We start from the raw sequence: 24,645 nt of genomic DNA, 5'->3' as shown, positions 1-24,645 counted from the left end.
ATGGCAGCGATAAATTGTCCTGGTACTTAAACTAGCCTTTTCTCTTGGGTGGTGTTTTTGCAGGAGTCAAGGCTTGATAATAGGCCCCAAAATATCTGCCTAAAGTGTACAGACTACTGGTACAAATATAGAAATGTTTACAATTATTCATGTGTATACATAGTACAGTTATACATATACATAGTACAGATATACATAGTAAAGTTATACATCTGTATACATAGTACAGTTATACATCTGTATATACATTGTACAGTTATACCTCTGTGTATACATTGTACAGTTATACCTCTGTATATACGTAGTACAGTTATACCTCTGTGTATACATAGTACAGTTATACATCTGTATATACATAGTACAGTTATACTTCTGTATACATAGTACAGTTATACATATACATAGTACAGTTATACATCTGTATACATAGTACAGTTATACATATACATAGTACAGTTATACATCTGTATACATAGTACAGTTATACATCTGTATATACATTGTACAGTTATACATCTGTATATACATTGTACAGTTATACTTCTGTATACATAGTACAGTTATACATATACATAGTACAGTTATACATCTGTATACATAGTACAGTTATACATATACATAGTACAGTTATACATCTGTATACATAGTACAGTTATACATCTGTATATACATTGTACAGTTATACATCTGTATATACATTGTACAGTTATACCTCTGTGTATACATAGTACAGTTATACCTCTGTGTATATATAGTTCAGTTATACATCTGTATATACATTGTACAGTTATACCTCTGTGTATACATAGTACAGTTATACACATACATGGGACAGTTATACATCTGTATGCATAGCCCAGTTATACATAGTACAGTTATACCTGTGTATACATAGTACATTTATACATAGTACAGTTATACATATACATAGTACAGTTATACATCTGTATACATAGTACAGTTATACATATACATAGTACAGTTATACATCTGTATACATAGTACAGTTATACATATACATAGTACAGTTATACATCTGTATATATAGTACAGTTATACACAGTACAGTTATACATCTGTATATATAGTACAGTTATACATAGTACAGTTATATATCTCTATACATAGTACAGTTATACATATACATAGTTCAGTTATACCTGTGTATACATAGTATAGTTATACCTCTGTGTATACATAGTACAGTTATACATAGTACAGTTATACATATACATAGTACAGTTATACATCTGTATACATAGTACAGTTACACATCTGTGTATTAATAGTACAGTTACACATCTGTGTATTCATAGAACAGTTATAACTCTGTGTATACATAGTACAGTTATACATATGTATACACAAGTTAACCCGTGCATGATACTCATGCATTCTAGTCAAATCAAGCTACTTAAGGTGTTAAAAAGGTTCTTGTCATGCATTTGGGGCTAGGCCAGGCCTCCTCAGGGGAAGAGCGTTACTTCCCGACGTAAGCGCCCTTTTTTAACGTGGTTTTGTCTACATGTCACCACCTCATCATTCTTCTCCATCACCTCATCCTTCATCTTCATCGCCACATCCTTAATCTCCATCGTCTTACTGTTCTAAAACCTCTCGATACACAACGTTTCTGCTAAACACCTTATCGCTGTGCTCAATCAGTCTTCCTTGAAGGGCAGTATTCATAACCTGCACTTTCACATCAGTGCTTCTCCGTACTCGTGAAAATGCGACATACAATTGTCCATGACCAAACACAGGCTCTGGTAAATAAATACCCAAACGGTCAAGAGTTTGAGCCCTCAACTCATAAATTAAGCCTTTACTACCCTCCCCACGGGGGGAAGGGGGATGATGGAAGTTAACTGACTTCACTATTATAATTTTTTTGTCAAATAATGTCAGTATACCAAATTTAAGGTCAATTGGATGAGCCCTTTCTGAGAAAATAGTTTTTTCCACAAACACACACACTAACACACACCGCTAGGCTTATATATATTAGATAGTACAGTTATCATCATCATCATTTATTTATATAGCGCCACTAGTTCCGCAGCTGTACAGATAACTCACTCACATCAGTCCCTGCCCCATTGAAGCTTACAGTCTAAATGGGATAGGGACTGCCCCATTTACAGGAGAGTTGGCAAGTATAAGATAGTACAGTTATACCTGTGTATAGATAGTACAGTTATACCTGTGTATAGATAGTACAGTTATACCTGTGTATAGATAGTACAGTTATACCTCTGTGTATAGAAAGTACAGTTATACCTCTGTGTATAGAAAGTACAGTTATACCTCTGTGTATAGATAGTACAGTTATACCTCTGTGTATAGATAGTACAGTTATACCTCTGTGTATAGATAGTACAGTTATACCTCTGTGTATAGATAGTACAGTTATACCTCTGTATATACATAGTACAGTTATACCTCTGTGTATACATAGTACAGTTATACATATTAGAAATGTCCTCTTATACCAGGGCAATATGTATATTTTTTCTAGAAAAAGATTTGATTATTGTATGACTATTGTATTGAGTTTTGAAGGCATGTTTGTCAATTTTTTTAGATACATATAATGGAGGCAGCCATTTTGCAGAATGAACCGATATTCATGACACTGCAGGCTATGAATGTTGTGCTTTGGTGACAGTTTCTAATGAACTGAGAAACTACATCTTCGTGAATATAAATCCTATCCGCAAAATGACTGGTTCTCCTGTATGATGGGGAGCTGGTGTACTTCTGTGGGCCCAAATGGTGGCCTGGAACCCTTAACATACATGAATGTTGACGACCTGTTTTCTTACATGTCTCACTACAGGTGACTATCTGTGGAAGACAGATCATCTGTAGCTATTTATCAGAGAGCATTGATCTGAAGGTAGTGCAACACTATATGGGACAAGATGGCCAGGCTGTGGTACGGGAACATGTCGACTGTCTGTCAGCCAAACAGAAACTGCCATCTTATGTCCTGGAAAACAGCGAGCTCACAGAGTTATGTGTAAGGGCAAAAGGAGATGAGGACTGGTCCCAAGATGTCTGCCTGACTTGTGAGGCCGCTGAGCACAGCTTCATCATTCAGGTACAAGAACTCTAAAGTCTTTTCTAACACTTTAAATCTGATCTTTCTTTCTTTCTCTAAGAACATTGGCTGTACAGTCAAACAATAAACATTCTGGAAAGACGAAGAACAATTAGTACTTTTGGTATTTTTGCAAAAATGCACCTGTGCTGAATTAACATTTTCTGATTGAAAATAAACCCTAATTTGTTCTAGAATTGTTTGTTTTTCAACTATGTGTCCTGATCTACTATAAACAAGCAACTAAATAGAAAAGGCATTGTCGTCGATGCTGTAACTTTTTAACTCATTAAAGTTCATCTAGTGTCTCAATAGTCCTAAATTACCTGTGATTAAATAAAAACCAAAACACAGAATTGATAAAGCTATGCTTTCAACTAAGAAAGAGCTTTAAACTATTATTATAGGAGTTGCCAGCATTTCTATGTCCTATCATGAAATGTCCATCTTTAGCTGGGATATAATGTGGCCATGTCAGCATTGTACAATGAACAAGGGAAAAATCCTTCAGACACTCTAATGCAGAGACAGGTTTGTAAACATAAACTTGGGCCAACCTGCTGTCACCAGGCCTTTCTTTAATAGTTTGGTATTTAACTCTAGGGGGCAATTCAATTAGCTGCGAGGTGCCGCCGGACATGCGCATATTCACAGAGACGGAACCAGCTAGCCGACTCACACATGCGCATATCCACAGATACAGATCCAGCTAGCCAGCTCATATGTGAGCATATCCAGAGATAGATTCAGCTAGCCAGTTCACACATGCGCATATCCACAGAAAAAGATCCAGCTAGCTGACTCTCACGTGCTCATATTCACAGGAAAAGATCCAGCTAGCCGACTCACATGTGAGAATATTCAAAGACAGATCCAGTGACCCGGTTCACGTGTGAGAATATCCAAAGACAGATCCAGCTAGCCGGTTCACACGTGCATATCCACAGAGACATATCCAGCTAGCCGGCTCATATGTGAGAATATCCAAAGACAGATCCAGTGACCCGGTTCACGTGTGAGAATATCCAAAGACAGATCCAGCGAGCCAGTTCACACGTGCATATATGCAGAGACAGATCCAGCTAGCCAGCTCACACATGCGCATATTCACAGAAAAAGATCCAGCTAGCCGGCTCACTTGTGCACATATCCACTGTGCCAGATCCAGCTAACCGACTCATACATGACCATATCCAGAGACGGATCCAGCTAGCTGGCTCATACATGAGCATATCCACGGAGATGGATCACAACAACCCAGCTCACATGTGCACATATCCACTGGGAAGGATCCAGCTAGCTAGTTCACATGTGCACATATCCACAGAGAAGGATCCAGCTAGCTGGTTCACATGTGCACATATCCACAGAGACTAATCCAGCTAGCTGGTTCAAACATACACATATGCACAGAGACTAATCCAGCTAGCTGATTCCCACATGCATGTGTCCACAGAGACTGATCCAGCTAGCTGATTCCCACATGCACGTGTCCACAGAGACTGATCCAGCTAGCTGGTTCCCACATGCATGTGTCCACAGAGACTGATCCAGCTAGCTGGTTCCCACATGCATGTGTCCACAGAGACTGATCCAGCTAGCTGGTTCACACATGCACGTGTCCACAGAGACTGATCCAGCTAGCTGGTTCACACATGCACGTGTCCACAGAGACTGATCCAGCTAGCTGGTTCACACATGCACGTATCCACAGAGACGGATCCAGCTAGCCTGCACACACATGCACGTATCCACAGAGACGGATCCAGCTAGCCATCTCACATATGCACGTATCCACAGAGATGGATCCAGCTAGCCGATTCACACATACGCACGTCCACAGAGATGGATCCAGCTAGCTGGTTCACACATGCACGTGTCCACAGAGATGGATCCAGCTAGCCGGTTCACACATGTACGTATCCACAGAGACGGATCCAGCTAGCCACGTCACACATGCACGTGTCCACAGAGATGGATCCAGCTAGCCGGTTCACACATGCACGTGTCCACAGAGATGGATCCAGCTAGCCACCTCACACATGTACGTATACACAGACACGGATCCAGCTAGCCACCTCACACATGTACGTATCCACAGACACGGATCCAGCTAGCCACCTCACACATGCACGTTTCCACAGACACAGATCCAGCTAGCCACCTCACACATGCACGTGTCCACAGAGATGGATCCAGCTAGCCACCTCACACATGCGCATATCCACAGAGACAGATCCCTTACCACTCTGAGCACATTGATACTCTGTTGCCCATGCAATATTCTCTTGATAAATTGTGTCGATAAGTGATTTTTTTCTGCCCAAAATAAGCGGAGGTAAAAAAAAAAAAACATCCTTATCATCAAATTTTCATAAATATGGGTCCTAATGTTAAAATGCACAATCATGTTTTTAAGAAACGGGCGATCAGCACAACAGTCACATGTTTTGTACATTCTGTCCAGTTTATTTATGGTCCAGAATGTTCTAGTTTATAACGGGACATCTAATATATACAGCCCAGCTCTCCTGTCTGGTATGATACTGCAGGATTTAAAAAATGTCATCTTTTTTATTTATTTTTTCAGTGTGTTGTTAGTTTTGCATGAACATCCATTACACGCAGCCACAGCAATATGTGCGTTAATTATATATTGTGAGGTTTCTACTGACATTTAAGTTCAAAGGTTTCTTCCAATGTTTAGTGTGATCAGGAAGCAGAGAGCAGGATCACCACGTAGTAACATCACATCACTGGGCTGTAGTAGTGATGTATCTTGATCACATTACAAGACAGGCTACCGAGGAGCAGTGTGCAGCTTGTGTGTGAGAAAATGCTTCAGCAATGCTCTCATTTACACACCCTATGTTCCTGGCTTGTTTAGAAGTTGGCAAAACCCTTGTTCTTTGATTATGTGATGCAGATATCTTACATCTGTTCACTTTACTGTTGATATGTTATACATGGATTTCCTGCCTCCCCAGAACTAGAAAAAAAGCTTGCTGGACAAAATAAATTCCACCCTTATTGCACCGTTCAATAGAATAAATATTCACTGCGTATTGTGTCAGTGTGTGTAATCTATGCATCTCTCTGGATTTATTGGCTGTGGTACATGGCATTTAGTTTTTAGTTAGAAAATTGTATACATTAAGACTGCTGGGAATTAAAAATAAAACACACAACCTATTTTTTAAGTGTAATATGGAAATACATGTTTTATTTTTGTTACAAATAGCTGGAGATATAAAAGAAAACACAAGGTAGAGTTTGCTGAATAGTTAATAGATTGATTTGACGCAATGGGGTACAAAGTACACATCTTAAGGGCATGCCTACACTCCCAAAAGTATATACTCTCGCCACCAGAAGCTCAATCTTTAATTTAAAAAAACAAAAACTGAGCTATTAAGCTACCTACATGACATTTTTATTTCTGTTGACTACACGACAATAAGCTCGCTGCCTAGGTGACATCTGTGACTCAGAACTGTCCATTGTTCCCTACATTTAGTCTCTATCCCTAGAATATGCAAATGCCTTACAGCACTGGGGTCATGAGTTCAATTCCCGACCATGGCCTTATCTGTGTGTAGTTTGTATGTTCTCCTTGTATTTGCGTGGGTTTCCTCCGGGTGCTCCGGTTTCCTCCCACACTCCAAAAACATACTGGTAGGTTAATTGACTGCTAACAAATTGACCCTAGTCTGTATCTGTGTGTGTCTCTGTGTCTGTCTGTGGGTGTGTTTGTGTGTTAGGGAATTTAGACTGTAAGCCCCAATGGGGCAGGGACTGATGTGAGTGAGGTCTCTGTACAGCGCTGCGGAATTAGTGGCGCTATATAAATTGATGATGATGATGATGATATCAGTGGCGTTTGTATGTTCTCCCCGCGTTTGTGTGGGTTTTCTTTGGGTGCTCTGGTTTCCTCCCACACTCCAAAAACATACTAGTAGGTTAAATGGCAGCTTACAAAATTGACCTGTGTGTGTGTCAGGGAATTTAGACTGTAAGCTCCATTTGTGACAGGGACTGATGGGAATGACAAATATTCTCTGTACAGCGCTGCGGAATTGGTGGCGCTATATAAATAAATGGTGATGGTGATTCTACCTCCAAAACAATATTGCTGAAAGACTGGATCTTATAGCCGCACTAAGCAACTTATCCATTGCAGTCCGGATGGACCAATGTGCATCTGTATATATGTATCTGTGACACTGAACCCCACGTATTAAACTCCTATAGATTGTAAGCTTTAGAGCTTACCTGTTGTTATTACCCAGTCTTGTTTTATTACTGATATTTCCAGTTGTAGAGTGTGCTGGCACTTTATACATAATAATAATAATAAGGTATTAATGAAGAGATAACTTACCCAAATGACTATGGTCTATTCCTGATTTGGTTATTTATATTTTATTACAAAGCCTATCCCTCATTGAATGCAAAGCATGCCAAATGTAATCAAATTTAATTTGGGAAGTATTATTAGCAAGCTTGTTTATTAATATCCGCCTCCCTGCTTGCAGGTGCCATCTTCAAACGGTCCCATTATTTACGTGTGGTGCACGCTTCTGACCTTGGAGCCCAGTTCTCAAGCGCAGCAACGAATGGTGAGTAATTAATGACGCAGCCCTGTGACCTCCCATGTGCTGGATGGGATGAAGGTCGCCGCAACCTTGGAAGCAGTGAGTTATAGCATCAGGCAGCTGGAAAGTTAATGTCATTCTGTTCTTTCTCTCTCCAGATCGTGTTCAGCCCTCTGTTTATCATGAGGAGCCATCTTCCTGATCCCATTATTATACACTTAGAAAAAAGAAGCCTTGGTTTAAATGAAACACAAATGATTCCTGGAAAAGGACTGGAAAAGCCGCTGCAGAACATAGAGCCAGATCTAACCCATCACCTGACATTTCAAGCCAGGTGGATATAGTCTCTTTTTTTTTTACTGTATTGCTGTCTAGATCAGGCTTGGCCAACCTGTGGCTCTCCAGATGTTGTGAAACTACAAGTCCCAGCATACCCTGCCAGCTATAAACTGGCTCTCTGCTGGCAAAGCATGCTGGGTTTTGTAGTTTCACAACATTGGGAGAGCCACCGGTTGGCCAAACCTGGGCTAGATTCTTAAGCTTCTTGACAAGAAGATCATTTGGCACTAAGAAGATATTCTGGATTTTCTCCAGCAACAAATATAACAGTGTGTATGATAGATATGCAGTATTTGGCATTTGGATATGTTCTTTCCCCACCTTCTGTTAATTAAGTGATACCACACAAACACTACAATATTATAGATATGATACAAGAAGCAGACAGAACAGTGCTGCTTTCTACAAAGGATAAACCTGTCATGGCGCAGGAAATAAGAGACGATTTATCAAAAGGTGAAAACCTATATTTCTGCTAAAATAAAACTATATTCCGGATAATACAGCCTATGATTTCACTAGGAACTAGTATGGCATTGGTGTCAGTGGCTCTAAATGAAATGACTGACTGCATTCTCGTAATTAGTTGCAATAAATAACAATATAAAGTGCTTGTTTGCCTTACAAAGAAAGCAAACTTGTATCCTATGCCATGAAATTAATTTCAGCATTTCTCCAAATACATACAAAACAGTAATAAAACGTTGTAGAGGTCTGGTCCTTTGTAGGACATTCAGAGGTTGGACTATTAATGTCAGTGAGAAAATGTGTTTCATGGGACTTTGCCAGGTCATCTCTAGACCCTTCTGACAGTTCCTGGCTGCGGGTGCCAGGGCAGGTACATAGCAGTGATGTTGAAAATTGTTGTCAACCAGTTTGCCTGTAATTACATCTTTCATATAAACATGCTAGTTAAGTAGGGCAGATAGTAAACTAAATATGACTCTTACATTGGCCAGTTCTTCCTTACTCATCTGTAGTGTTATTAGTCCAGCATAGAAATTGAGATTTTGCCAACTCCCAACATTTGGGTATCTGGCATCGGGACGTGGCCACATCATGATGGGGGTGTGGGGCTGCCTTGCACTCCCCTCTCCTCCAAACACCTCCATTGCACGGTATCCATACACACTACTCAGCCATGCAGAGCCGCAGTGTATGAGACATACTTCACAAATCTCCCACCCACAGGACAAAGCTGTTCCGATGGCGGGATAGAGCCAACAAGTGTGGACTGTCCTGCCTAAATCTGTAAGAATCCCCCTGTGCTGTAAACCTCACTAGCAGTGGAAATCGAGAGCGGAATACTCTGTGATATATATGAAAAGAACAGAATTCAGCAAGTAATTCATTGCAGACGTCGCCGAACATGTAAAACACCAAATAATTAAATGGTTCATTTGGGAAGAATAAATAAGTACAGTTTGATAAACATGACAGGGTAACTGCTTTCCTTATCTGAAAATAGAAATATTCTTCTACTTCCAGGGAGGAAGATGACCCATCAGAATGTGCTGTTCCCATCTCGACAGCTCTAATTAAACAAATCGCTATGAAAGCACAAAGTGACTACTCTGCAAGTCCAATCATTTCCGATTTTTATGGAGAAGATTCCTGCACTCAGCCTGTGTGGCCTTATAATAAGAAAGATACAGACAGGTAGGTCTCTTATTTTTCTTTTTCTTTTTTTACTAAAATACATTGGTACCAGGACAATCTATCATTTAGGCTATTATAAGAAACATATAGCTCAGCTGTTCATGCCCATATAATATGTCACGTGGGCGCTTTGAATGCTACCTCTACTGCTAGGAAACCACAGCGTTACGCTCTCAGTCGCTCCCATGGTGACAGACTGAGACTCTCCTATCACAAATATAATGTTGTTCAGTTTGTTAAGCAATGTTCAATTCCCCGGTGACACAGGCTGGCAGTGGAGTCGAGTCTTACCACTTGCCAGGCCGGTCCTGCAATAAATAACCAAAATAGAAAAACGTTCTTTGTTTTTGTTTTTTTGTTGTTTTTTTTTCCCATAATAATAAAGCACTTTTATTCCCATGGTCATCCCCTGAGATGGCGTTAGCAATCCGAGCATAACAGCAGCTGTCCTTAGTTAATAGACGTCCCCATGCACTTGCAGGAGGCCCCCAGCAAATGCTACCAGACTGTGATAGCCTTTACCAGCACCTTTGGTAAATAAGGAGAAGCCCTAAATCCTGCGTAAAAATCCCCCTTCATAAATAGACCCCTAAGTGATGTGCGAATGGAAAATGTGTGCCCCTTTCTGATTTTCCAGCTAGAGTTCTCCTTTATCTGTGCTTAGGCAGTGTCTGGCTCAGCATGTTACAAGGATTTGTAGGGTTAGTGCAGAGGAGGTAGAGAGGTTCCTGCAACCTCCGAAGCCTCAAGGCTGAAGAAAAGTTCTGTTTACTCATCAGCAGCCGTGTAGGAACGTTTACTCAGCAACATTGATGCTTACTTACATAATGGTAGATAGTCTGTTATTTTATAGTAGGATAACTTTTATTACATGGGATAAGCTGGTAGATATGTCACCCAATGGGCCTATGAACATTGGAGTCTGATTTAATTTAACTTCACGGGAAGCTGCAAGTCCAAGTGTTGGTGCTCTAAGGCACCAAATGATGACTGTCTTCCTTGTCTGTACCAGCTAGCCAGCACCGGGTCGTTTGGACCTTGGAGTGACAACACATATGTAAAGTCCATGTAGCTAGTGGAAAAGTAAAGGATTGGGAATGTGATACAGATGGCATCCTCTTCCCCCAATCGGTTGGGCCTCATGTCATTACACAGCTGGCAGTTATCTGTAAATTGCTAAGTGCTTAATTACAGTCTTTCTTGTCTGCCCCACTTATGTAAAGAAGGATTCATTATAGGATTGTATCATTTGTTCAAGATTCAGCATTTGCCTTAACTTGAAACGTAATGTGTTCAGTGCATCCATATAAGCGGATTAGATTTCTTCATATCACAGCACATGAAAGGCTGCAGGTTGTCTATGTATTACTCAGGTTAATATTCTGCATTACAGTGGAGAGCACCTGGCTCAGTGGGACAGCCCCATGCGGGTGAAGTTGTCCCCCTGGAAGGCTCACCTGAAGACATTGCTGATTGAGCTGCTCCCGTGGGCTCTCCTGATCAACCAATCCAGATGGGACCTTTGGCTTTTTGAGGCTGAGAACATAGTTCTTCAGATTCCTGCTGGAAAAACCATCATTCCTCCTAACTTCCAGGTAACGTTCTTCATCTAAAATGACACATAGCGTGTTTAAAAGAGAACGCCACACTCAGATATTAGCTTCCCCTGGAGAAGTAGCAGGAAGATGGTGATCCCTATTTTTGGAACCCACTGTTTAATGAATCTAGCTGTATAAACCTGTGCCAGCTTTATTGACAACGCACCATTGCCTCCAGCTGCTTTGATGACGTAACTGTGCAAATTTATGTAATAATACTGCGTTTATAGTGAGGGCCCTTGGGGGCACTTTGCCCTTTCTGCCGCCGAAAAGCAGACCTGACTATGGAAATATATCTGTGAATGGAGGAAATACGCCTTATCCTCCACTAGTAGAAATCCATTATACCAGAAATTCAATCATCACACACCATTCCCCTTCCAGAAGCTGGCTGAGAAACAATGGGATGTAGGTTTAATAGGCAGATGATAAAGATGAAATTGTATCTTTACAAAACAAAAGTTCCCTTTGAGATATTTAAATCTACCACTTTTACTATGTAATATGATAGCAAAGTCACAAAGCAGCGGTTCATTAAGAAGTATTGATCTACCAATCAGTCCTAAAAAAAACAAAAAAATCATGTGTAATTAGGAATTGTAATTAGCAGCAGGTGTGTAAACGGTAACTGCTCCTTAGTTATTAACAGAGCGGCTTGTTAATAGGTAGATCAATTATCTTGGTCTGCTCATTACCCCCAGTGCTTTGAACTTTATAGGTCAGAGGTTAAGTCTTGGTCACCAGCCAGCTTTTTGTAAAATTGCTCAATTGTTTTTCTATGATGTCAGGAACATTTGTACCTCTGTGTTGTCCTGTACATTGTTATATTCCACCCTGGTTGTTTCTATAACATTAAGAATCAGCAACAGTTGCACGATACTTATGATCACTAGGACCACTGACAACTGTGTCCTATGTTGAAACACAGGTTTACTTGTGAAGATCACTAATATGTAACAACACAATGACTTAAAGCTGCACTCCCAGGTAGAGGTGGAAGATCGTGCCCTAAATTTTCTTAGAGTTGGTTGTGAACCCTCCCGCACACCCTGCCTTCCTCCGCAGAGCCCCACACAGTCTGTGAGAGGAACTAAAGAGCCCAGGAACACGGTCCCAGCTGGGAAAGCAGCTTTAACAGAGAATGGCTATTTCCATGTTTTAAAATATGAGTATATAAGTTGTCACCAGTGAGCCAGGTATAAGTCTATGGTCAAGGTGTTATAATAATGGCCACAGATCTCTGAAGGGACCTAATACAATTATATTTTACAGTCGGGGTATGTTAGGCCTTTTAATACATAGTGAATACTGTAGGGGAGATTTAATTGTCGACATCGGGTTGCGCACATTGCTGGCAATTATGGTAGGAATCTCCGCATAGAGGTGCGAGGAAAAAGGAGCGGAGATTTCTGTTAAATCTCCACAGCGAGGAGTCTTGCGGACGTTCCAGAGACACCTCGCCCCGCGTTCAAGCAAAATTTATATACATGTTATTTTTCTGAGGTTTATTCTAATTATTATTATTACCAATTCGGGTAATGTGTTTTGTTTTCTAGTATGTTGCAGGATTTTCAAGGAATATTCATGAATTATAGTTATAATCATTCACTCATTCCCCCACACCAGACATACGTGTGCGACCTTGCACAATACATAATATATGGCATTATTTGTCATGTCATTGTGCCTGTCTGCTCTGACCCCCTTGTCTTTGGGCAGGGGGAGTGTAGTACTAAGCATGGCTGTGATTTTATAATGCTGGAGGGAAGTTCCTCTACTCTTCTACATCCATGTGGACAGCCTTCAGTTTATTGGATTCAGTTCCTATGTCATGGACATGACATGCAATTTTTATATTTTTGCTTAAAGTTCCATATAAATTACCCCCATGGATTGTAACCTTGCGAGCAGGGCCCTCTTACCTCTCTGTCTGTCTGTATTACCCAGTAACAGTGTGTTTCTGTGTTTGTCCCAAATGTAAAGCGCTACAGAATTTGCTGGCGCTATAGAAATAAATGTTGATGATGATGTGGATGATATTCACTCTTATACTCTGTAAAAAAACAGGCAACCAATGTAGATGAAAATCCTTAATATTCTGCTGTGAATGTGTTTTCCCTGGTAATACGTACATATATGTAATAAGCAAGTGAGAGATGACATTAGTAATAATTGTTTAGAAAAGTATTGTCTCCAGCAGTGATCTTCAACCTGGTCCCTACCGCCTGGGGAGGGCTGGCAAATTTTAGCTCGGGGGGGGGGGCAAGACTTGACTTTTAAAGGAAAACAAATTCAGGTGTCCCAGCCCACTATGGGTCCGGCCCTGGGAAAAGATGCCCACCTGGCCCCCAGCCCAGCCTGCCCCTGCCTACTGCCCACTTTAGGGGGCGATTCAGCTTTCATGGTGGGTGGTTAGAAATAGGAGCGCTACACTCTGTTTCCATGGCAGCCCGATGCCCGGTGGTCTAGTGGTAGGAGAAAGTGGGGCAGGGCTCCAGTGTCCGAAATGTGTTACTGTGCATGCTCCTGAAACCAGAAGTTTGGCTATCGCGACGAGTCTTACATTAGTGCCCTCAGTTACCGGACGCATCTAGTAGCTGCTGCGTACATATTCTTTAGGACTGGGTTTAACTTCATTGACAGTTTTGGGAGGATTTCCCCTTAACCAGTGATGTTCGTAGGTACAGACTGGAGGCACCTAATAAGTATATTATACTTAATATAAGTATAAGAGAGCCTGTCCACCACAACAAGAAGTGTACTGTGCTAGGACGTGCAGAGACTGTCACAGAGTGTTACAGTGCGTACAACAACCTGCATCTGCACATATATATGTGAATATAGTAACCTGTATATGCAAGAGAGTTTGACTTTTTCAAATAGGCTTTTGCAAATAGCTGCTGCTTATATAGTTAAATACAATAACCCTCCCTTCTAAACATTACTTCACATTTACACTAAATCGAGTCACTGCGGCACCGCTGGGCGATAAGGAAATTTTACCATCAACAAAGATACAGAAGTGGGCGGTAGGTATTAAAAGGTTGAAGACCCCTGGTCTGCAGTATAATCTCTCACTTGTTTCTTTTATATTAATGCAACAATGAAAGTAGTTTGCTTTTTGTGTTTTTTTTAAAGAATTTTCTTTTTTAAGAGGTTCGCAAACAATAGTTTAGACATTTACGTCACAAAGTGATATGAACAACAAGGGTGACATTGAGATACAGCAGTACACATCATTGCACAAACAATCAAATGAAAGGCCATTTTTTCTGGGTGTATACGAGTCTAGGGAGCAAAGTAACAATCTAAGTAGGTTCTTAATACTACATTTAACTTACAGCTAAAACGTTTTGGTACTTTTGCTGCCAATAACCGAGTCTACAGTTCTAATTCTTTAACAGTGGAAAAGCTTTGGAAAGTTTGTTATTTATAAGTATATATAAGGTAGTGTTAGGAGATAGAGATATGATCTGTTTTTGTTTATTATAAATGCAAGCCCTAGAACATTGTAACATTGTGTACCTCTGTGACATGATGCGTCACATAATCCAGTCATTCTCTCCTTATTCCACTAACCACAACCCAAATGTGTTCATTTTATAGTGGTTATAAACAGCAAACGCATACCACAAGCTGCATAACCACACCACAATTTTCATCAAATGTAATTCAGGCAGATTAGACTGTTGATCAAAAGGAATTAATACCATGATTGATAATGGACATGTGACTGTCCATTATCTTTTATTGGGGCAAGGTTGCCCAATGCTGTGAATCTTTCTGGGGTCTGCGTGTCTTTACTTAAAGGTTCTTATTATGTCTGACTTGTGATTGTTCTGCTGCGCACAGCAGGAGATTCTCCCCCCACTGATTATAATCAGTTACAATGCTCAGATGATGCACTTGTCTTTGTTATGAAAACGGAAGAAATTACTGCTGGAAATGACGTTCTAGATTGCTATTACAATTTTCATTATCTAAACGTCCTTATGGACCATAAGTGCATTTAGATTAGATAAATGTGAGCCACTGCTGTAAACGGACTGGTCTCTTATCCATGCTGAAAACATGCTAGGGTAAATGTATGAAATGATTCACTGAGCTCACTTACTAGCCCCATATACAGGTATTTATGGAGATGGTTTGTGTGTTTGTAAAATAAAGCTCTGAGAATGGGGGCTCAGATATAGTTGACAACATTAAAGTTATTTTCTGGATCGGGGTTTAAAAAGCTAATGTTAACCAATACTAGAGCAATGGAAGAGGTTCTCCAATATAAGACACAATCAGAGCAGCCGGCAGGATTCTGTGTCTGCCTCTCAGTCGATGGGGACATGTATATAGTGTGCGGCTCCAGGCAGCCAGCACCTGCTAGGGGGAGCAGCAATTGCCCCGATCGCCCATGGATCCGCCCAGGCGCGGGCTGGCTTATTTCAGCCCGGGGGGCACAAAGTGGCCGCATCACATGACACACGATGTGGCCACGTCCCGCGTACTGAGATGCGGCCGCTGGTCAAAATCAGGAGATTTTGAATCCGAGGGGCGGCCGGCCCTAACAGCGCTGAAACCGAGCGGCCCGGGGGACCGATGTCCCCCGGGCCAGCCCGTCCCTGGATCCGCCACTGCATGAAGACTTATCAAACTTAAATTCCCACTTAAATCCCCGAAAACCTCTGTTTTCGCTGATTAACTGCAAAATTCAGATTTAGTACCACAGCATTGCATGATATCTGCTGCTTTGCATCTCTCTTCGTTTTACTGAGCACTCCCCATAACAGTGTATGGGAAGTGCTCATTAATGCTATTTACCAATGAACGAAATTAAGTTTTCAGTTATGTTGGTGGCGTACATTATCATAATTGAAAATTTTGATGGAAAACTGCTCTACTCCGAAGAGCAGAGCTGCATTGCGCATGTGTGGAGGGATCATGTGATCCCTCTCTGTCACATGACCCACCTTCTTGCAGTCCAGGATCCATGTGCGCATGCCCGAGGTTTTTGGTCGGCACATGCACACAGCGATTGAAAGGAGGAAACATCATCGCAGTCGGCATCGCATGGGAGGAGAGGAGAAGAGGCAAGTGAAAGTTTTTTCTCCCCCGATTTCACGGAAACCAGCAGTCAGCTGGCAGCACTTGGGTTAATAGTGTTCATAGACAGCGTCGGACTGGCCCACCGGGATACCTGAAAAACCACCGGTAGGCCCCGCTGCGTTACGGCCACACCCCCTTCTAGAAGTGGGCGGAGCCCATCCAACTCACCTAGGGGTCAGTGTCCTATTCGGCGTCCCCGCTGCCCTCCTCGGCATCCCCGCTGCTGCAGATGACTGGCTGTCACTGGCAGCCAGTCATCTTACAAATAAGATCGCAGCTGCGATCATGTGACCCGCCCCCCTCCTCCTCCTGTCAGCTGACTGTCTTATGCTCCCGCCGCCGCTGAAGGACTAAGGAGGAGAGAGGCTGCATCAATCAAAATATGGGTAAGTAGATTTTTTTAGCATCCATTGACGCACATTATTTAGGCTCTCATAAATCCAATTCAATGTTTGTCCCTCCATCATACATTTTTCCATTGTTATGTAACTGTCACTCATCTGCCCACCGTCGGTCTTACTGTGCAGTTATCACCACTCTCATTATTATTTATTTATGCTTATTAATCACCACGATGAGACAACAGACCAAACAGCCACCTTTTACTAAAATTCATCTGTCAATTCAGTAGAATGGGGACACAAAAAAAAGTCTCCACAGTGTAACTAAAAAAAGTTTTATTAACAATGTAAAATGTAGAGTATATTTCAATTTGAGCTAACGCTGGCAATGCCCTATCAGATTCACCACTCTGTCAATGTGCAGACACCATGCTTCACCTTCCTACAGTAACAATATATGATAAATTGTCTTACTAGGTCATGAGGATATATCTGGGAGAATTGAGATAGATATATATATATATATATCTATCCCATCTGCGCTCTAGCTACTGGGAGAGCAGAGGCTGACTACAGAGAGAATAAATATATATATATATATATATATATATATATATGTATATATATATATGTGTGTGTGTGAATTGAGAGCTCTATTTCATTGCATATGTGAATTGGGGGGCACTATTGTGGGTATAATGTGAATTGGGGACACTATTGCGTGGTATAGGAATTTCGGGTACTACTGTGTGGCATAACATTGGGAGCACTACTGTGTGGCATAATATTGTTTGGGAGCACTACTGTGTGGCATAAGATTGGGGCACTATTGTGTGGAGTAACATTGTTTGGGGCACTGCTGTATGGCATAATATTGTTTTGGGGGCACTACTATGTGGCATAGGGGGGCTGCCTATCTATACTAAACTAGTGAGGGGGGCTGCCTATGCTAAACTATAATTAGGGGGGACTGCCTATGTTAAACTATAGGGAGGGGGGCTGTACAGAGAACACTATAGGGAGGGGGTGATGGGACCTTTAACTTAATGCTGCGGTGGTTTGGGTCTATAATTGAATGTGGGGCTGAGTGTGGGGAGGAGGGCTATCTATTAAATGTGAATATTATTTAATGCTGGGAATGGTCGTGGGAAATGGATGTATTAAACGTAAATGCTATTAATTTATTGCTGGGTCTGTTTGGAATACTATTAATTTGATGTTGGGGTCGGTTGGAGGGAAATAGATCTATTTATCAAATGTGAGCACTTTTACTTTAATGTTGAGGCTGGAGAGAGGCCTAATTATTAAATGTGGGTGCTGTTGATTTAATGGCAGGGAAGGTTGGCATTTCTAAATGTACCCATTATTTTTTTCAAATAGGGCCCTCAACATTCCAGGATCCAGGCAAGCCGCAACTAAAGAAACCAGCAGCCACAGGTGATAAAAGTGACAACAACAGGTAGGACAGTCTGTCAAATGTTCTGAGTCTAGCACAGGCTTGGCTAACCTGTGGTACTCCCGGTGTTGTTGAAACTACAAGTCATAGCATACCCTTCCAGCAATAAGCTGCTATATATTGGCAAAGCATGCTGGGCCTTGTAGTTTCACAACACCTGGAGTGCCACAGGTTATCCAAGCCTGATTTTTGGTGACTGTTCTGCCCAATCTAAGGGGCAGGTCAAGACTGTGTATTCTTTATACACACACTGCATTCTTTATGTACTACACTAAAGTGCTAGCTGTCCTTCGTGGACTGACCACTCCCCCTCTAGTGTCTGGTCCCGCCTCTATGATGGCTGACCACACCCCCTCTGGTGGGCCCCTAGTGTTGCAGTCCCCCGGTGGGCCCTTCATGCCCCAGTCCAACACTGTTCATAGAGGGGACACCACCCTTTTTTTTTGTACTCTCTTTTCAACAGTATGCAGCAGCAGGACCCGCTCGCATTGCCGTCTTAACGCCAGCAGTGTGACTGTCGGCATTTTCACTGTCAGCAATCACACCGTCAATATTTTATGTGTCTGGATTTCTTTCAAGTAGGTATTTAGGCCGTCTGTATTTCTTGCATATGAGTGTTTACAACGTTAGGTATTTCCCACTGCCAGTATTTGCAGTGTCTGCATTTTGTGCACAGGAAATATGATTACCACCCGCTGGTCGTGAGTGCATACACACTGCAGAATTTGCCCGACATCATTTCATTGTCTATAGAGAATTTTAGTCAGTTTATAAAATCAAATCAAAAGATACAATGTGCTTTGGAACAATAAAACATGATCGTTGGAGTGTACACAGTAATGCGATATCGGACTTAACAGTCGTTTATCGTGTGATTTACACGATAATCGGATGAAACACCTGTAGTGTGTACCCAGCTTAAGACAGCGACCTGCACTTTAAAAACAGTTTCCAGGGACACTTTGAGATGGGGGCTGTGCTGGACAGACAGAGCGCTGTCTAGGTCACTTATTAGCATATTAATGTCACTACTTGTCTCAGGTCAAAGTCGAGAAGGATAACTTCTTTTTTTTTTTTTTTTTTTTTTTTTACTTTTGTCAAAAATTTTGCCTGTCCCTTCTTACATGCAGGGAGTTAATCTCATGTAATAAATCAATTAATGGCTGCCAGTGTAGCTCCAAGGTAGGACAAATAATACAGACCTACAAAGCATGAATAGAAAGACCAAAAGAAGACAAGGTTATCCAAGCCAGCATGGAAAATACCAGAGACCGTCCTTGGGAGGTCAGGTTTACAAGTGTTTGCAGTCAGTACGAAGCAGAGGTTCCAGTATCCGGTGCATTGCAAGATATTCAGAAAACACGAGCAGGTCTTTGGTTTTTTTTTCTGTTTTTTAGTCCTGTTTTCTATATCTGTCTTATAGCTGTTTTTCATCACATTTTGACAATATGATGCAGCAGTTTCTTTTTTATGGTGTAGTTTTTGCTCACAGCAGCTATTGTGGCACAGGTGTTGTCTGCTAAAATTGCAAGGAATGACCCCCTGTTGGTTTGGAAATGTAAGACAGGCAACATACAACACTAAACATGCCGGAGAGAAACCATTATGATTTTAAAAAATAAATAAGGCGCACTTTTTCTTGCAGTCAGACGCTATCACTTTGGCTGACCTTCAAATACAGGTTATCATGAAACAACATACTATATAAAGCTAGAAACACCAAATTGCAATAACAGTTTAGGAGCCAAGCAGACATTTGGGGAGCAAATGGAGGAGTTTGTCTATCATCCTGATTTATACACTAGGGGCAGTTTGGATGAAAAGCTGCAACAGGGGTATTTGGGTCCAAAAGAGGGAAACTGTAAATAAATAAATAAATAAGCTGGAAAGTATATGTAAGGTGTTATAATTATTATCATTGGTATGTACAAGCGTACATGTAAGGGACCTCTCCTATTGCTGTAGATCAGGGTGCGTTATTGAAAATGTTCTATGTGTTTTTCAGGAAGCTTTTCAAATCGGGATCTACTGGGCCAATACAAACACAGTTCACAAGTCTGTTGCTGTCAGGTTGGTTCATGACATGACATCCCCAAAATGGAAGGACGGGGATAACGGTGAAGTGGTATCTTTGGATGAAGAGGGATTTGTTGATGCGAACATCAAACTAGGCGCCTTTCCTGGACATCAGAAGGTCAGGGGATAAAAGTTGTGTCTTACTATAGCATGCTCACATTAATAGCCACATAGTCACATTAATAGCCACATAGTCACATTAATAGCCACATAGTCCACCTCTCTTCCCAACACAAATCCTTACTCTAGCGGGGCAGAGCAGTGAGATCTCATCCAGGCTGAGTTCTCCCCTCAGGGTTCTGATTTTACGGAGTCTCCACTGACCATTTATGACACAATCATTTGTTTTCTAGGATGTACCTTTTTTTTGTTTATTAATAACTAATTGTTTAATTAATTGAAAAGTTAATTTGTGCCATTTTTTTTTACTATAATTTAATCATAGTCCCTGATGATAACACAATAATGGATTTAGAATAGTCGTTTTAACTTATATACAACAGTATCTGGCTGACCTGATCAATGAGTTTTAAAACATGGTTATCTGGACTTGCACTTTCCCAACTCACTTACATATCTTGGCAGAGAGCCAGCAAGGCTCTTTAAACAGTGTTATAAATTTTGGAAAGTTAACCTAAAGTTAATCTGTTGTACGTATAACCTAAAGTACATATAAGTGATTATTTTCCACCACAGGGCAGCAGAAAAATTACCAATATTTACAAAAACTGTAATATTAGTTATTCGGGTATATGAATATCTGGAGGTTACCCTCTGTAGATTCTAAGGGGGGAATTCAATTCTTGCGATGTGCCACAGAGTGCTTCCGGAATGGTCGTGAAGGTGCTCCGCGGTGATGTAACTCTGCACCCCATAGAGGTGCGCAAGGAAATGAGCAATGTTCGGGTAGTACCCAGAAATGAGCACGACCAGTCATCACTGTGATTTCTGGCGGCTCAACGCGGGGAATTGCATTCCCCCCATGACAGTCCGCGACCATTCCTTGTCCATTCATAGGAGGCTTTAGATATCCTGAAAGTTCCACAATTCTCAAAGACATTATTTATCCACAAACAGCAATGTTTGAGGTACACAATAAGTATTAAATCCAGGGTGCAAGCGACGAGCCTCTGTTTCTGATTTGTTTCCAGTGCCTGTAATATTGATAGTGAATAGATGTAAAGAATGTAGTCCATCCAGTGATATATTAAACAGTATTGTAGGGACAGTGAGAGAAGAGACTACAGCACTGTGGAATTAGGGGTGTTATATAAAAAAGTGCTGCTACTGATAATGATACAGGGCTAAAGAACAGTAGTTACCAATATCTATAAAGCAGTTAAGGGAACCGGGGACACCAAATTTGTTAACGTTCTAGTTTATACATACCCTCCTTTCAACTTTTACTAAATATATTGCTGTCTCTTTTCTTCCAAGCTGCTTACTTCTGTTGTGTTGTCATTGGATTAGACACATTTAAGCTTGTTTCTGTGCATTGGATACATTCATATCCACAGAGCATTTGTGTTTTAAAGGCAATGCAAATGAGCTGCTAACATATGTGATATATAGGGGCTTTGGTGATAAACACAGATGGAGTCCAGAAAGGTACAAGTAGTGTATTTATTATTAGTTTTGGAGACCAAGTACAAACCTATATATCATCGTCTGAAGGAAGAAAACTCCTTTAATAACAGAGACTTTGGGGACATTTAAGGAAACGTTAAAGACATGATATATTTCTGAGGATTTGAAGAACTATGTAGGAGATGGAAAGCCAAATCCTCTGACGGTGAAAAGATGACAGCTATTCCAGAATGACAGGTGTACAGCCAAAGGTGCAGACGTTAATGGAAAGGGACTTGAGTTACATTGAAACACTTTGATTGGCGGCTCCTGTCCTCATAGAGACCAGCCGGGTAAATGGCTCCTTTGTTCCACAAAGGGAAATAACATTGAAAATACATGCAGATCTGATACAAAGTAAATGGCATATATGGACGTTTTTATAACTGCCTGGAATCCAGTGATATTTAAACAGAAATTATGAACCCCCAGTGCTAAGCCATTTCCTACTTTCACACCTCATTTCCATTGCTGCCCCCCCCCCCCCCCTCCCTATGTATTGGAGGCATTTTATGGTATTCTGTGCTGTGTGCTATTCTCCAACATTCCTGAGACATGGAGCAACGTTAGAACTAAATGGTCCATGCTAGGCAAGTTTTATATTTCTTTTCACAGGGCACAATATACCAAAAAAACACAATTCCCATTTATCCAGTTACTTTAAATAAAAATCAAATAAGTCTTATAAATTAATATTGCACCTATATATTTGAATTGGCACGAAGGAAGACCTAATATGCTGGCCACATAAAACAATTTGGAGTTTCTAGTCTAAATGAAATACAATTATGGTTTATGGCAAAATTAGATGGCAGTTTTTGCATTACAAAGCAACAATGTGTCATTTAAGAAAGGTGCCCAGTGTCTGGAGTGCCCACAAAGGCATATAACCAAAATGTATTGAGGTGTTCCTCCTTTACGTGCAAGCCTAAAGGACTCACACACACATAATCATATGGAATAATGTTTAGTCTTTAGAGGCAGACCCTGTATATTTGCATACAGTTCTATAAATGTTTTCTTTAATATTCATTCTCCATCTAAAATTACCAAGAATGCAAATCACATTTCTGTCGCCTTATCTGTTTGTGCCGGTGTGATTTTACCTGTACGGTTACTAGGTCAAAAGCAAATTATAGCCGCATCTATTATCCCCTATTTCTCTCTCTTCCAGCTTTGTCAGTTTAGTATTTCATCAATGGTCCGAAACGGAATCCAGATATTGCAAATTGAGGACAAGATAACTCTCATCAACAATACGTCATGTAAGATCTATTACAGCCCACAGATGTCTGTGTCTGAGCAGCATTGTGAAGAAGAGGTAAGCATGTGGAATGTATTTCCCTAGCATCCTACGTTTTCTATTCTGCCCCTATTCTGGCTAGGGCAATAGTTAGGCTCCCCTTCCACAATTTGGAAGCTGTCTAATTAGACACATTCAGGTGGCAGGACAGGTGCCGCAGCTCAGCCAATAGGTGAAGTCGCCTGTCCCATGTTATAACATCACCCCTATGATACTATAACAGGAAGGACTATTCTCAGAGTTCTCTTGTCATCAGGAATTGTAAAGTCTGTATCGGTGGAGGTGACGGGATGGTCATCAGCCAGACCTGGGAGAGATGGGATGTTGCTGACCACTGATCCCAAGGCTCAGGGCCCCTTCACATCTATCCACTGATTTGTGCTTTTCACAAGTTAATAAATGCAGGATAGTGTGTTAAATATAGGGAAGATTGAAGCTAATACGTTCTAAAGTTTCATCTCAGTATTAATTATTGCAGCATAATAACTTGTATTGGTAAATGCACAGGCATATGGATGGTGCTTTATAGACGTATCTCTAAGTCGCGTGCTTACATGCGCTTTATTTCCCCATTTCCCTGGTGCATGCGTGTGAACGAACCCACATGGGCAGTGCCCTGGGCCATTTTGAATATGATTGTAAATGGTAAAGTTTGGTAATTAATTAATGGTAAATCTTTTGACTACATGACTTTTATAGGTATAATAAAGAGAAATGTTGTGTTGTATTATGTATTTATTATTACCATAATTGGAGTTATTGATTCAAGATATTTGTCTGATTGCTCTGAGTCTGGAGGGAGTTTTGTTCCTCCCGGGAGTCTAAAGCTGCAGCTTTCTTGTTGGGATTTTAGTTTCTTCTTCTACATCAACATTACTTGAACTTAACAAAAAAAAAGTTAAACTTGATGAACCTCTGTCTATGTAACTACATTAGTATCACTTGTAACGCATGGTAGGTGACTACAGACGGCTTGAGGTCGGACCAGCCTGCCTGGTTCTTTTGAGAACCTAGCAGTACCGCTCTGATAGAGTGAAATATAAGTGATGGAGCAGTTTTTGTGATCAAAATAGGTGACATTAGAAGTCATTTTGTAGTTCAGAAAACACCAAACCTATAGATAATCTGTTCTGTATGCAACAGGTTAAACCACGGGTCACAACGGGGCAACAGCTGCATAAAGGTCATGCTGGAAACAGACCAATATTGTGTTTAAGTTCCATGTTTGCTGTTATCTGTCCACAGTATGCTATAGTCACAAAGGGTTTTAGGGGGAAATATCTACTTTTCACCTGTTGCTAAATCAAATAGAACACAGCGAGACCTCTCTGTGAACTATGTTTAAAGCCCAAGGAAAAATGATATCTTTGTGCTCTGTGTTGGAAATCTGGCTGTACTTCAACAATCCAATGTTTGGCTTCAAATGTCCAACTCATAATAATAAGTCAAACC

The 24,645-nt window shown here is 40.9% G+C and overlaps 1 protein-coding gene across 4 annotated transcripts in view; it reads left to right on the top strand.

The window, feature by feature from the left end:
• The window catches only part of VPS13B (vacuolar protein sorting 13 homolog B), a 718,815-nt gene that overhangs the window by 650,629 nt on the left and 43,541 nt on the right, over window positions 1–24,645 (top strand). For all 4 annotated transcript variants that reach the window (XM_075213864.1, XM_075213863.1, XM_075213867.1 and 1 more), the window contains exons 45-51: window positions 2,840–3,103; window positions 7,639–7,722; window positions 7,857–8,032; window positions 9,526–9,696; window positions 11,090–11,291; window positions 20,194–20,382; window positions 23,065–23,211. In XM_075213864.1, the coding sequence (XP_075069965.1) occupies window positions 2,840–3,103; window positions 7,639–7,722; window positions 7,857–8,032; window positions 9,526–9,696; window positions 11,090–11,291; window positions 20,194–20,382; window positions 23,065–23,211 (1,233 nt within the window). The remainder of the gene's footprint in view (window positions 1–2,839; window positions 3,104–7,638; window positions 7,723–7,856; window positions 8,033–9,525; window positions 9,697–11,089; window positions 11,292–20,193; window positions 20,383–23,064; window positions 23,212–24,645) is intronic.

The sequence above is a fragment of the Mixophyes fleayi genome, chromosome 5, assembly GCF_038048845.1.
Source record: "Mixophyes fleayi isolate aMixFle1 chromosome 5, aMixFle1.hap1, whole genome shotgun sequence".
NCBI lineage: Eukaryota > Metazoa > Chordata > Amphibia > Anura > Limnodynastidae > Mixophyes > Mixophyes fleayi.
Note: the sequence above shows the minus strand (reverse complement) of the source record. Positions and strands in the feature narration are given on the sequence as shown.